At 49.9% G+C, this 15,029-nt stretch overlaps 1 protein-coding gene across 2 annotated transcripts in view; it reads left to right on the top strand.

Moving 5' to 3' along the window:
- DUSP22 (dual specificity phosphatase 22) overlaps window positions 1–15,029 on the top strand; it is a 72,635-nt gene that overhangs the window by 52,427 nt on the left and 5,179 nt on the right. Inside the window, exon 6 of one of the 2 annotated variants that reach the window (XM_032648767.1) lies at window positions 5,834–6,132. The exons of the other annotated variant lie outside the window; for it this stretch is intronic. Coding sequence (XP_032504658.1) covers window positions 5,834–5,856 — 23 coding nt within the window. The 3' untranslated portion in view covers window positions 5,857–6,132. Of the gene's footprint in view, window positions 1–5,833; window positions 6,133–15,029 lie in introns of those variants that run through there. 2 annotated transcript variants of the gene reach the window in all.

Below are 15,029 nucleotides of genomic sequence, written 5' to 3'. Positions count from 1 at the left end.
GGGCGCCCAGCTTCCTCAGAGGACATCCAGAGAGGCCCGTCCCGGCTCTGCCGGACGTTCCATTCCCCTTGGTGTGTGTGAAGCACGCGGATGCCAACAGGAACAGCAGGACGGTGTGAGATCAGGTGCATCTCAGGTGTGCTGCACGGTGGGCCATTCCCGCGGCACGAGAGCCCCTCCTGAGTCATCCGCTGCTGGGAGCTCGGAGCTGCGGGTACCGATGCGCAGCTCGGGGCAGAGGTGGTGCCGGGCCGGGAGAGCGCAGCCGAGGCCTGGACCCGTGACCAGGTGGCCTGGGAGAAGTCCACTGCGACCCCAGTTCCCTGGAACACCTTGGGAGCCCCCGAGGAGGCAGCCCACCCTATGGGGACTTCTTCTCAGACCCGCCTGAAAGAAACTCCCTGGGAGGGGTGAGCGGGGTTGGACGGCACCCTGTTTGGTGGCGCAGAGGTGTAGCCAGAGCCCACCTTGCAGCCCCCGGGGTGGCCCCTTATGGTCTAGGAAGGCCCCTTTGGCCCCCCTCCCCCCATCTGGAGGACAGGACAGGCAGCCTCTGGACGGTCAACAGTCACTGAGCACTTAGTGTGTGATGTTCCCGAAAGCGCATCCTCTCGACAATCTTGTCACATAGGTTTTACTTTTATCCCCAATTTTGAGATGAAGAAACTCTAGAAATTCTAGAGAACTTGAGTGTTGTCCAGTCTCACGCCAGGAAGTGGCAGAGTGAGGCCTGGAGTCCAAGCAGCCTGACCCCACTGCGCTAAGGTCGCCACTTCCTTGTAAACGCCAGCACCCCTGGGGCAATGCCAGTGGGTGCGGGCATCCACGCTGGAGTTCTCTCCTGAGGTCGGGGCCTCGTGGGGAGACAGGAGGAACACAGGTGAGGCACGAGGGAAGCCTTTCTTCTTTCCACCACATCCCCTTGCGTGGGCGCTGTGTCCGCCATACGTGCCTCCACCGGGCCTTCCTGATACCTCCCAGGGTGGCGGGCAGAGTCCTGGGGTGTCGTGGCGCCCCAGGAGGCCCTTTTCAGGAACACGGAATTGGACCAGAGTGGGGTTGGTGCTGGGAGCCCAGCACCCGAAGCAGATGGCGTTCTGTCCTTGAGGTGCAGCGTTACACAAGTTGAGGGGCTCCGGGGTGGGGGGGTTGTGCAAGAAGCCCAGGGATTTGCTGTTATTCAGCTCAGATAACTCAGTGGAGTCTCATCAAGGACAGAGGCAGGGGAAGCAACAGTGTGTTGAAGGAACAGGGGGCCTCCTTCTGACTTTGGGGCTGAGGGCAGGGCTGGGGGCAGGGAGGCAAGGGCAGGTCTTCAAGAAGGACGGGAAAGCTGGGGGCAGAAGAAGTTTCCCGTCCTGTGTCCTGTCCTGACTCCCCAGACCCAGTGGGATGCTGGCTGGCAGGGTATTCTGCTTGCTGCGGGCCAGACTCCTTCCTACAGGCAGCCCTGGCCCTCAGCATGGGTGGGACGGAGAGTCCGTGATAGGAAGAGGAAGTACCACCGGCTTCCAAGAAGTATCAGTGTCAGCAGCTGATGCTAAAAGTGGGTCTGAGAGAGGAGCCTGGGTTCTCCTCCACGCTTTGCCCCAGAAGCATGCTGTCGGGGGCTTGGCCTGTGACTCACCGCTTTCATCTTTAAAACGCATCCTAGAAGCATCCATGCCTGCCAGTGTGCCCCCCCCCCCCCCCGATCTGTACTTCCCGTGGCCCATCTGGAGGAATGACACCCTCCAAGGGAAGGCCAGCAGGGTCGGGTGGCCTCTGATATCTGCTATGAACTGTGCCCCCCTGTGAAGGGCGGGGGAGGATGGACTGCGTGCCTCAGTCAGGCCTCACTGCCCAGCTCGCGCAGGCGCCCAGCAGCTCACGCAGGCCGCCATGGGGGAGGGGAGGAGCCAGGCTTGGCGGCCCTGCCTTCAAAGGCTTTTTAACTGAGTTGGGGAGAGGGGGCAGTCACTCCGGAATGTCCTGTGAGCAAATGCTGAGCTAGAAGCACAAATGCAGGCCAGGAGGCCTCTGCAGTGGAGGGTGCGCTGGCTGGGGCTGGAAAGGGAAGGGAGTCAAGGGCCTGCTGGGCGGAGGGCGAAGGAGGGGGGCGGCACGGCCAGGTGCACTTGGAAGCAGATGTGCAGGGCATCTGGGGGCCTGGCTATGACTGGCAGGCAGGATGGGCTGGAGGCGGGGGAAGAGCTGTGAGGGAGGGCAGGCGTCAGCCCGATGGGCTCCCGCGGGACCTTCCCGAATACGAATCCACCAGGCCGGGGGACTGACATAGGTAGGTCATCGGCACCTTGAAGTAGTGGCGGGCAGTGCTGGTTTGGGTTCCTCAGAGGCAGAGAGGGTCAGGCGCCAAAGGTGACTGGCGGGTAGCACCTGAAACGGGCGGGGGAGGAGGCTGGCGGGGCCGGGGGCTATCAGGCCGGGGGCGGTACGGCGGCCCCAGAGAGTGGTCCGAGCCTGGCGGCGCTCACCGGGCGCCCAGGCTGGGGCGGCCCGGCCGCTCTCCGGGGTCCCCAGGTGCTGCAATGCGACCCTGCAGAGGTACTTCTGCACAAGGGTGTCCCCGGCAGGGCCGCCGAAATGCTTCAGCCGCGCTCCAGACTCCAGAGCTGGAGCTTCCAGGCAGCATGGTCACCAGGTGCCCCTGGCGACCTGAAGTCCCCTCCCCGCCCCCAGGTGCGGCACCAGGACTTGGGGGATCCCTTCTGCCCCTCCTCACAGCCGTCCCTCCAGGGGGGCAGCAGGGCCTCAGCGCTCCCGGTGCAGGAGATGTGGAGACGCACTGGCCACAGAGCATTTAGTACAAATAACTTTTAGCAATAAACAACTAAACGTTGATCTGTCTACCAAGAGCCAGCAATCCTAAACCATTCCAGTGCTAAAATACTCCTCCCCCAAAATTTCTTTGGTTGACCCAAGTCTAAATAACGGCTGTGTCTGCTGTAGAGTCTTAATAATATTACATCACCTTTAGATGTGGGTGTTTTTATTACATCATCTTTAATTAACGATGTTTTCTACACGATGTGAATGTAGAGAATCCCAGTTAACAGGCAGCACTGGCACAGAGGGAATCAGCTAGGCTTAGCTTTGCCTTTTTCTTTTTCACTAAATTCAGAAAGACTTGGAATCCGAGCCCCACGGGGGCAGTTTGGTCTCCAGCCTGCAGAGTAGATTTGAAATAACCAAGGGGAGCCCCTGTGTAACCACCTGAACATTTACTTGCCTTTACAATTTGGGGGCTGGAGAGATATTTGAAAGCTACCAGAATTGGTCCCAAAGACGCATAGACATGCTATTTATGGAATTTGATGTGAAATGGGTTTGCTATAAATGTTTCCCAGTCTTATGCTTTTAAAACTTTTCCTAACTATTTGTATCGATATATCTGTTGCTTAACGTGAAAGAAATTTTTCAAAATTAAAATAAAGCAAAAGAGGTCTGTGATCAATGATGAGTGAAGCTAGATTGACAAATCTGACATAAAGAGAAGCTCGGTTCTCCTTATGTTTATTTGACAAATCTGACATAAAGAGAAGGTCGGTTCTCCTTATGTTTATTTGTTAACTTTTGCAACAAATTTACAAAAGTTAAGGCTTTAAAACAAATTGTAATTATTCATTAATGTGACAGACCAACGTATAGGTACATATGTATTTCCCCAATTTTCAAAATATACTTTATTGCAATTGAAAAGTATTAGTCCATGACTTTTTTCTTCTTTTTACTGTGATTTTTATTTTTGTTCTCTTTTATTTATTGGAGCGATAAGTATAAAATTCAACAAGAACATTTTTAACAGCATGTGTTTATGTTCTGTCCCGTATTCTTTTTTGTTTAATTCCGTGACCATTACTGGCTGTCACACAGAGGACCCTGGTGTCATGTATGCTGTGTGGACCTGTGCTCACAAGCTCCCTAGGAAACACTGAGGCCCTGAAGCCCACTGGTTTTACTGCAGCCTATGTGCGTGGGTCTCCCGACCCCATTATGATTTGGTTTTTTCACGTTTCCTAATACCCGAGACTTCACTAATCTGTTTCTGTTTCATTCTCTGTAGAGGCACAAGTGAAAAGATAATGAAAATTCTCTGATTTTTCAAATGTTCATTTTTTCTGGTCCTTTCTTCAAAGATAATTGAAGATTATTATTGTTATCTGGGGGGACCCTCGGTGAGAAAGCTGCTCTATGTTTCCTGTGCAGTGTTCTCCTGTGGGTGTCCCTTCCACTAAGAGGCTCACATATGAGAATCTGCACTTCACAAGACGTGAGCAGAGGCTGAAGCATCCCCCCTCTCGCATCAATGTGTCTTTAAATTGCCGTCTCTCCTAGTGCATTTCAGAGACTCAGATATATAATAATTCTACAAACATACAACTTATTAAGACTGTCTCCTCTATTGCAAAAATCACGATGTTCCTCTATTTGGTGAGGGACCTAATTTAAGTGTTTGTGAGATTTTGATGAATCCCAGTCTTGAAGCACGCCCTTCTCCTGTGCCAAAAATCACCAAGTGCATTTCTTTCTTTTTTTTTTCTACTGAAGTTTAGTTGATTTACAATATTGTGTTAGCTTCAAGTGTACAGCAAAATGACTCAGTTTTACGTACTTTTTCCACATTCTTTTCCGTTGTAAGTTATTACAAGACACTGAGTAGAGCTCCCTGTGCTGAGCAGTAAATCCTTGTCGCTCACCAAATGCATTTCTAAGGTGGGAGTGCCAGCCTCGGCAGCGGGCCCTCAGCTCCCTGGGGGCGGGGCCCGGCTCGCGGCAGGTGCCTGAGTCTCCTGGTCAGAGCTCCCGGAGTCTCGCTCCCATCAGGCTGTCCTGCCCGGAGCAGGGCGCCTCAGAGGCCCCAGCCCTGCCCTACTTGCTCCCCAGACCCCAGGCTCCGGTCTGTGCTTCCCTCCTGGCCCCTCACGACTGCGCTGTGGGAGCCCCTCATCTTCACTTTCTGGCTCGCGAGAGGGCGGGCTGAGCCATCCGACGGAGGACAGGAGCCCCTCTGCTCACCGGGTCCTGCCTACCCACCCACCCAGTTTTGAGAAACGCGCTCAGGACCTCGTTTGCCCTCATACAGTTAGCACCTTGGAAACTAGGAATCTGAGCCCACTGTGGACCAGGCAGGACCCGGTTCAACCCACCTGGAGTTTCGTAACCTCCCCTGTGTGCTGACATCATTTGTTTCTGAGCCTTTCTTTAAAAAATAAATACATAAAAGTCAAATGTTCTGGGAAATGAATCTTAGCCTCTTAAACATTCTTTTTATCAAGGCCTCACCACTAGGACCCTACTCTTATTTTATTTTGCTTCTTAAGCTAAAAAAATAATTCCGCTGACATGTTTATTTCCTTTTTCTGTATTTAAGTCAATCAGTCAAAACTATTGGTGGCCCCGCTGTGCTCACAGCCCTGGGCCAGGTCCCCGCCCAGCCGAGCCCATGTGTCCCCCCCAGGGTGCAGGGTGCCTCTGGTGCAGAGGAGAGGCCTGTTCCGGGGTCTCCTCTGCGGCTCCCTTCCGCAGCCCCAACCAGAGCCCAGCCACACGTTTCTGGCTTCAGCTACCTTCCTGTGGCTTGGATTTTCAAACTCTTACATATCTCTTACAATACCGTGGACCTTATTCTTGTTACCTTTCACTCCGATCCATGCACTTGCTATCTGACAGCCTTGTTCTGTTTCCTGGATTTCTTCATTCACTGCCTTTCTCACAATTTACATTCATTTCTCAGAAGAGTTTTGATGCTGATTGTTTGCTGTGAAACTAGCTCTGGACAAAGTTCACGGTACCAGTTGAAACGGTTGCTTAAAGCCACTTTTCTTCTCTCTAGAGAAGCACAACTTCTGGTCCTAGAATCTCACACCTCTTTGGAAGAGACACGAGCTGACGTCGGGCGACCGGGTTGTTGCACCGTAAGCCAGCCTGCTGGCGGCAAGGCTCCTGTACAGCCCCTCGATCGGATCTGAAGCGCTTTACTGTGTTACGGTGTCCAGACGTATCTGTTCTAGTCTACCCCTCTTTTCTTCAGCTTTCTCTGGGAAAAGTCCAGACTCTCTAGATTTTCTGTTCAATAGCTTCTTCCTCAGATTATGAAAATGTTTTCCCTCACAAAATGAAAGAAGTCTACAGCGCCATTCAGAAAATTACTTTTATTTTGTAAATCCTATGACGCTTCATAAAGTGTTTCCATATAGAGAGCACCTTCACGTACATTAATTCATTTTCCCAGCAAAGCTGTGGAATCACCAGCACCCACGTTCAGCTGCTCAGTAGCAGGACAGGACCTAGAACTCAGGTCTGACTCATAGTCCATTGCTCTTTGCTCTATACCATGTTGGAACCAATGAGCAACGAGCTCTCCATGTGAGCAAATCAAAGATAACCTGCCAAAATGATTTAGAAACAAAGGTTGAGGCAACGTTATCATGTGACATAGTCGGGTCCCAGTGGATCGATTTATGAATTAATAAAGTGGAATTGAATCGCAGAAGAGGCCACAGTTACCTGGTCCACGAGAGACCAGGTCATGTCTCCACATGATACATGTACACAGGGAAGTGTCTTTCCTCAAGGACTGTGGATCTGAAATCATCTTGAGGCTTGTAGACTTGAATTGGTTGTGTCTGAGAGCCACTAAACAGGTCTAGACATGCCAGCGGGTGGCATCTCGGTTAGAAGGGGCAGCAGGTAGAGATGGTGTCTGTCTAGGAGGGACCTGCTGGAAGAACCAAGACAAAGGTGCAGAAAATAAGCCAGAGGCAGGGCAGAAGCTGCCCGGGAGAAGCAATGGGGCAGGTGGCCCAAGAACTGAGCAGACAGGAAGGAGGGACATTGGGCCAGGTTGGGATGGACTGTCCAGGACCTGCCAGGCGGAGTGAGGGATGCTGCTGTCTACACTGCACGGGTCGGCACCAAGTCACACGGTCTCACAAACACAACTCTGGACCAATGACAGCTGTTCCGTCTAACACCAAATCATCAGACATATCTTAACATACTTTTAAGACCAAAGAATCAGTCTCCTCCTGTCGAGAATTGTTTTGCCCCCAAACAAAACAAAACAAAAACAGAACAAGACAAAACAAAAGCTCTCAAGTCCATGGAAAAGAATTAACTTTTTCAAAAGAAAACTTTGTGTAGGAAAGGAAGCAATGGGGCAGTTGAAAAGTAGTTGCAACAACCATTAGAAAAAGGCAATGAGTAAATATTTTAACAGACGATGGTTAAGTATAGTGGTGAATACATCTCTGACTTCCTTAGCTAGAATAAACCCAGTTGGGTTGTTGAATCAGTAACCCCGCCCCCCCCTTTGGTTTCTATGAGAAGTTTAAAACTCAAAGCTAAGAAAGCAGGGAACCATCATGCCCTCTGGAAGTAAAAGACAACTTCGTATTTTGGAAAATAGCCTAACCTGCGCCACTTAGGTAGTGAGGGCTTTTACCCCAGCCATATGCCTCTCACTCCGATCCTGGCACTTGACACCTGCCAAGATCTGGAAAGAAAACTTGCAAAATTACTTCTGAAGCTTATATTTATGTATTTTTCAAAAAGAGGTAGGCAGAAAACCGTGACTTTGGATCTTCTCTAGCGGTGTCACCTTTTTCTTATTCCCATGTGTTAGGAGATGCTTATTTTTAACGTGCTTGTTGCCTGGACCCTGTTCAGCAAAACGTCGCTGTAAAATTGTGCACATTTCACAGAATACGCGTGAGACCAACAATTTTCTAGGAAACCAGTGGGATTTAATTGGGTAGATCATCCTCCTTCCTGCCCTCAGCCCACTTCAGAAGTTGGGCCTAATCAGAATTATTTATCGTTCAGTTATTTTTCCTGAAATGTTGGCAGGCGTCACCCACCTTCCTAGCTGCCATATCCGTCAGGGCCAGTGTGAGTTCTCCTGTCCTCAGTTTACCGGGTCTTAAAATACAGAATTTCTCAGAATTTCAGTGTTTTGTCGCGGATCAGATGTAGAGTCATTAAAAGAGAAGAGTATCTTTTTGTGTGCGTGGCCTTTGGGGAAAATATAAATTGTGGAAATTATCTCTTCCAAGGTCGCACAGCTTCCAGCTAAAGGAGATAGGGGTGAATTTACTATCAACACCTTCCTTTAACCAGAACTTCGCCACGATGAGGTCTCGGGATAACTTACCCAACAGCCTCAATTTCTAAGCCATTTCTCGATTTTCTTGGGTACATCAGAGCTGAAGATCCTAAAAATTTCAATTCACACACTTAGGGCTGTATGTGTATTGGGTCAAGTAGGTATTTATGACTTGACCAGGGAAAGCTCTCCTGCCTGAGACAGGTTACCAACCCCTGGAAACGACTAGCCCTCCAGGTAAGAGAGGATATTTCCATTCCCTAAGAAGGCATGTGCTCTCCCATTTACAATAAAAGAGACCCCAGAATTTCTTTGAATAGCAACAACAGCTGTTATTTAAGGCACACCAAAGGAGATAGACTTGGGTTTTTTTTTACTGTGACAGAGGTTTGAGTCGGCCATAGGGGATTCTGGGGGCTTTCAAACCTTTTTCCCCTTTGCATTTTATGTCACGCTAGGCATGCTTCACCATGAACTATTTCACATGCTAACAGAAGACGGAGATGGTCTTATAGGGCAGACCCCTGCTGATTGCTCGTCTTCTTCCTGGCCAGGGTTGGACATGGGTGACCATGCATACACAATGTTTTCCATAGAAAGACACACACCAGCACTGACTACACAGCCCGTTGGATGGCATCAGGTGCTAACAGACGATGCAGCTGTTTGGCAAAAACACCTCAGGCTTGTTCTAACGGTCGCTCGGGCCAGGAGAAGGCGGGGCTCTGACCTCTGTTTGGGGAGACTGCTGTCCGGAGTCAAAGCAAGTCGCTGGGATCAGGGTGGCCCCTGTTTTGATTCTTCCTTGGGCGATACGTTTACCCTCCTATTGTTTTTTTCATGTTTTTTTAAAAACAGCTTTATTGAGGTCAAATTTACATGCTATACGTAAATAGTACACATCTACAGTGTGCTCTTCAGTGGGGTTAAGAACACCGACCCAGTTGTGCAGCTGTCACCATGACCAGATGCAGAGCAGTGTCATCACCCCTCCTTCCCACACTGACACCCGCCCACAGATGCACTTCCTTTCTCTGTAGAGCTGCCTCGCAGGCTAGTTCATATAAATGGGACCGTACAGCGTGTGGTCTTTGGGTCTGGCGTCCTTCCTGGTATAAAGTTTTTGAGAGTCAGCCACGGTGTACCTTGTGTTGGTGCTTCTTTCCTTTTTATTGAACAGCCTGGATTTTTGTTAATTGGAGTTGAGGGTCTCCATGGGGCCTGCCTGTGTGATGTCCGGAGGCACCGTGACTGTCACACGTGGGTGGGGGCTGCTCCTGGCATCTGGTGGACGAAGGCCAGTGATGCTGCTAAACACCTGCACGCGAATACTGACCTTTCCCAAAACGTCAGCGGTGCTGAGACTGAGAATCCCTGGTGGGCTTCACAAAATTCCCTCTTATCCTCAGGGTACACGTCTAAAGCCAAGTGTTGCCTGACGGGAGCCTTCCCTTTGATTGCACTGCATATCATTGAATTGGGATTCCGTTTGTCTAATTTATATGTATGTTTAAAATATAAACTCATTTGTGAAATGTAATTTTTTTTACCATTTGGGAAAATTTTGGAATCTCCTAAAATATTATTCATTGGGTTGCACTGTCCACCAGAGAGAAAGGTGAGGAAAGAGAGTGTACAATTCTTGTTTCCTGGCTGAGATCTCAGCGTTGCTTGGTTTTGGAAACTTAGCGACAGAAAAGTAGCAAATGGTGTGGCTTGTACAGCTTTAAGTTCCAGGAACTGCAGGAATCGTTGGGAGGCTTATAATAGAGGAATTTAATAAAGGACATTAAGTTTGTTTAGCAACAAATTGCGCTATAACTTTTGCGGCTTAGGGTCCAACGTTACGTACTCTGGTTGTATTTTTCCACTTCAGCTCCAGAATTTTGACTCTACTATGTTATTCTTAACATTAATGAATAAAGTTTACAGGGGGCAGGGATTAAAAGAAACAGATCCAAAAATCAAAAACTAAAGAAGTTCTTATCACCCAGCATAAAACCCCTCTTGGGAAAAAGAAGAAATCAGTCAGAATTTAAATACTTTGTTTTATCTGAGACCAGGGACCTCGGACTGCTCGATTTTTCCTCTGGGTTGTTGAGGTGCCAGGAGGCGGGATTCTGTCTTGGTTCTTTTGAGTTTTGTGTGATGATGAATAAGAAACACGGTTCTCTGGAGCCTAGTAACGTAAGAGGAGACCCAAGTGCTGTGAGTCGGTAAACCATCCTGGGCAGGGTTACCTTTGGGAATTTAACAAGTAAACAGTGCATTTCAACTGCCCTGGGTAACTTCTCACTCCGACCACTCTGGGGTCCCAGTGGGCAGCTCTGCCTCAGCCCCGGGGGAGGGGGTGCCGGGCAGGAGTGCTGGTTGGCAGGGGCCGGCAGAGCTGGGTCTCCTGCAGGCTCCCCTGCATCTGACCTCCTGTACCACCTCTGTGTCTCATCAGCACCGCCTGCTAGAGATACACAGCGGCAGTAAAATGAGGGCAAAATGCAAATGTACATGCACACGTGTGTACACATATAACATACATGTATCCAGATGGGCATATGCAGTATATGCCTGTACAGTCCTACGTGCACACACAGCACACAACACATATACACATACACACAACATGTGTGCACGGCACATATGCACACGCACATTCCTCAGAATGACCGTAAGCACTTTGTACACATTTGTTCATCGCTGCCAGATAGTCGTTTTGTGTCTGTGTTACAGTTGAGGATGCTTAGGCTCAGAGAGGTCGAGCAATTTGATCAGGGCCACACAGCTGATAAGCAGTAGAGTTTAGAAATTAGAACGGAGTTTTCTGTAAATCCAAATTCCAAAGAGAAGAAGCAGTACAAAAGGAGATCTGGCCTTTAAAACGCTGTAACCCAGGGAATTTCCCTGGGCGATCCAGTGGTTTACAAGTCCACCTTCCCAATGCAGGGGATGTGGGTTCAATCCAGGTCAGGAACTAAGATCCCACATGCATGGTGGCAACTAAGCCCACAGGCTCTGGAGCCTGCCCAACACAACCAGAGAGAAGCCCGCACGCTGCAATGAAATACCCTGTGTGCCACACTAAGACCCGAGGCAGCCAAATAAATAATGAATATTAAAAAAAAAAAAGCTGTAACCCAACATAAAAATACCAGTGGTTGTGGCAGTGGAAGGAGATGAGTAGACAGTGCAAATACTGTGTATGATGTTATAATGTGGATACATATTATACACTTGTCCAAACCTGCAGAACGCACAGCACCGCGAGTGGACCCTGACATGAACTACGGGTGGTGCTGGTGTCGTAACTGGGTGACTGGGTGTCCATATAGGTTCATCGATCGTAACACCTGCATCATCTGGTGGGGATGCTGACAGCAGGGGAGGCTCTGTGTGTGTGTGTCTGTGTGTGTGTGTGTCTGTATCTGTGTGTCTGTGTCTCTGTGTGTGTCTCTGTGTGTATCTGTGTCTGTCTCTGTGTGTGTCTGTGTCTGTGTGTGTGTGTGTGTGTCTGTGTGTGTCTGTGTGTGTCTGTATGTCTGTGTGTCTGTGTGGTGTGTGTCTCTGTGGGTATCTGTGTCTGTGTGTGTCTCTGTGTGTCTCTGTGTGTGTCTGTGTCTGTGTGTGTGTGTGTCTGTATGTGTCTGTCTGTGTGTGTCTGTATGTCTGTGTGTCTGTGTGTGTGTGTCTCTGTGTGTATCTGTGTCTGTGTGTGTCTCTGTGTGTCTCTGTGTGTGTCTGTGTCTGTGTGTGTGTGTCTGTATGTGTCTGTCTGTGTGTGTCTGTATGTGTGTCTGTGTGTGTGTGTCTCTGTGTGTATCTGTGTCTGTGTGTGTCTCTGTGTGTGTCTGTGTCTGTGTGTGTGTGTGTCTGTGTCTGTGTGTCTGCGTGTGTGTGTCTCTGTGTGTGTCTCTGTGTGTGTCTGTGTGTGTCTGTGTGTGTGTGTGTGTGTGTGTGTGTGTGTGTCTCTGTGGGGGGGAGGGGCGGGGTACATGGGAGATCTCTGTACCTTTCAATTTTGTTGTGAACCTAAAGCTGCTCTAAATAAAGAAAGTCCGTAAAAAACAAAAGCTATAACTCCACACTTGCTCTCCAGCTCAGTTGTTCCAACACCCTTTACAGAAGATTCAACTTGGTTGATCAAATGCCTGAATCTAAAACTCTGGAATATGATCAACCTTGGTCTGTCCGTGTCTCTCTTAAAATAAATGTAGCTTTTTTTTCTGAAGATAAAAATGACATATGCTAATTACTGAAGTGGTATACATGTATATAAATATTTTTTAAAAGTAAAAATTATCTCCACCTCTTCACCTAGAGATAAGCAGTGTGGACACATCCGCATAGCTCTCCTGCAGTCTCTCTAGGCAGATTAGAGAGATAGTTGACAGAGAAAGCGGGTAGAGTTTTACATAAGTGATACTAGAGTATAGACAGGTAATTAAAGAAGGAGATCTAGGTGAGGTCTCCTTCCCCCTCTCGCTGAAAAACAAACTATTGTAGACATAAGCGTTTGATGTTCGCTGGCGGAGGGGAAGTGTTCTGAGAATTTCCTTTGTGTTCATCTTGGCTCCACGATTGATTAACGGATGAAAGCTCCCAGAACCTCAGAGAGAAGCAGGTGTTTGTCCTTTTACCATCTCCCCTGTAAGAATGTGCCTGTTCTTCCGTTATGGCGATACTCTGACCCCTGGAAATGCTCACTGCCAGCACAAACCAGAAATCTCTGAGCGCAGGAAATTCTCAGTCCAGTAGGAAACTGTTCCCCTTCGGAACTTTACCCCCAAACCTGCGTTCCCGGGACAAAACTGCTCTGTCCTGACCGCGGCCTCCTCCCCGGTACCTGCCTCCGCTTTTCAAGCCTCCCTTCTGTGACCCCCTTCTCCTTCTAAGGTCTTCTTTGAGACCCTTTCTTTTGTAAATAAGAGGATTTCAATCACTGCTATTTTTAGCTGAGGGCACTTCTATATGCTGAGCCCCCTGGTTTCCAGATTCACACACCATCTCCTCTGACAAAGAGCACGAGGCTCTCTCAGGAGATTTTTAGCCCTCACGCTACTGCTCTTAGGAAGCAGAGGTACCTTTCATTGGTCCTGCCGGGAGAGACCCGTTTCCTGTTGGCTGCCTCCCGGAGAGCAGAGGGTGGTGCCAGCTCCCTCCTCCAGCCCCACTTGCCTGCCCAGGGCTTCACTGCCCCGCTTCACGACTCTTGGCGTAGGGTAGATCTGACCCTTCCGTTCGTTGGCAGGCTGTTGGTCACATAGTTGGAAGCGGTGTCTCCAGGACCCAGACGAGCATGGCCTTGACCCCGCTGTGCACTGGGTCCGAGGCAGAAATGCCCCCATGAGCTCTTGCCCTGCCCCAGGCCAGGGACGAGGCCCACAGGAGTGTGGAGAACTTGGGTCCTGACCACACGGGTGACCTGCAGGCAGGACCTCACAGGCAGCTTCAGGTGAGTTCTTGCCCCGCCCTTGCCCTTGGGGAGCTGGCGGGTAAGCCTCCCAGAGGAGTTGAAGAAAAAGTTCTGGATTAGGAACCGTGGAATGGAGCAGGGCTGTCAGCCACCTGGGTTCCCAAGCCTTGCTGGCTTTTCTAAAAAGAAATCCAAAATATACAAAGTACAATATAACGAACAGCCAGGTTTCCACTATAATTATTGGTACTTAATAGTTTGTCATGTTTGCTTTTCTATAAAACGCTACAAATATAATTTCTAGAACCTTTATAAAAACAAGCAAAAAATAGCATATACTATTCACAGATGTACATATAAAGGCTAGAAATAGGTGGGGAGATAATGGGCCCAAATTGCTGTCGTGGCGCCTCTGGGGAGAGCCTGGGGCAGGACCGGGGCGGAAACTGCAAAGCCAGGAACATCCATACAGAGTGGGTGACCTCCCCTGCCCCTCCAGGACAGAGAGATTCACTTGAAATCACAAGGTCTTCCGGAAGGTCCGCCTGGCCTTCGGTACAGGCCTTCAGCTCCCTGGGAGAGGCTGTGAGGCAACGGGCTGTGGAGGGCATGACGTGGCAGAGACCGGTGGCATGAACACGCCTCTCCCAAGAGCCTCCTGGGCGCTTCCCTCCCAGGCTGCTTTGCTGTCCCTTGGGATGCCACGCACCCTAAGGCATCCTTGCTTCTGCACAGCTGACCACTCAGGCTGGCCTGCTCCCTCTCGTGGGGGCCTGTCTCGGGGGGAAGACGCCGAGCTCCCTCTCCCCCAGGACTCGGCCCCTCCCCCCTGAGCCCTCCTGCTTCCCCCAGGCGCGTCCCTTGCTGCGCCCACAGAACCTCGTCCTTTATCACTTATCACACTGTACGCGTGTGCGTATGTGTGTGTGGAGAGGGAGCTCCGTTAAGCCAGGGCAGTGTCCTAGCTCAGCACCAGCTTCTTACATGCTGTCTGGTATAGGTTATTAAACGAGTCATTCATTCAGTGAGTGTGGCGTTTGGGTGATTCTAAGCCAGTGTACGCAAAACTTTTACATGATCACTGGGATAGATCAGTAGCTGATACTTTAGGGTAAAGCGGATGTCTGGTGTGAGGTTTGATGTTAATGACAGAAGGCGGAAATCCACCGTATTAGTTTGACTGGACTGAGGTACAAACTACCACAGGCAGCTTCAACAAGCGTGTATTTCTCACAGTTCCAGAGGCTGTGACACCAGGATCAAGGTATCGGCAGATCTGGTGTCTGGTGAGGCCCCCTTCCCGGTTCACAGACGGCTGTGTTCCTGCTGTGTCCTCCCGTGGCAGAAGGGGCGAGGGAGCCCTCTGGGGTCCCTTCTGAAGGGACACTGATCCCATTCATGAGGCTCCATCCTCAGGACCTGATTACCTCCTACCTCCTCACACCATCACCTTGGGGTTAGGGTTTCACACGTGAATTTCGTGGGGACACATTCAGTCTATAGCACCTACATTTCATA

Source organism: Phocoena sinus, chromosome 11 (assembly GCF_008692025.1).
Source record: "Phocoena sinus isolate mPhoSin1 chromosome 11, mPhoSin1.pri, whole genome shotgun sequence".
Classification (NCBI taxonomy): Eukaryota; Metazoa; Chordata; class Mammalia; order Artiodactyla; family Phocoenidae; genus Phocoena; species Phocoena sinus.
Note: the sequence above shows the minus strand (reverse complement) of the source record. Positions and strands in the feature narration are given on the sequence as shown.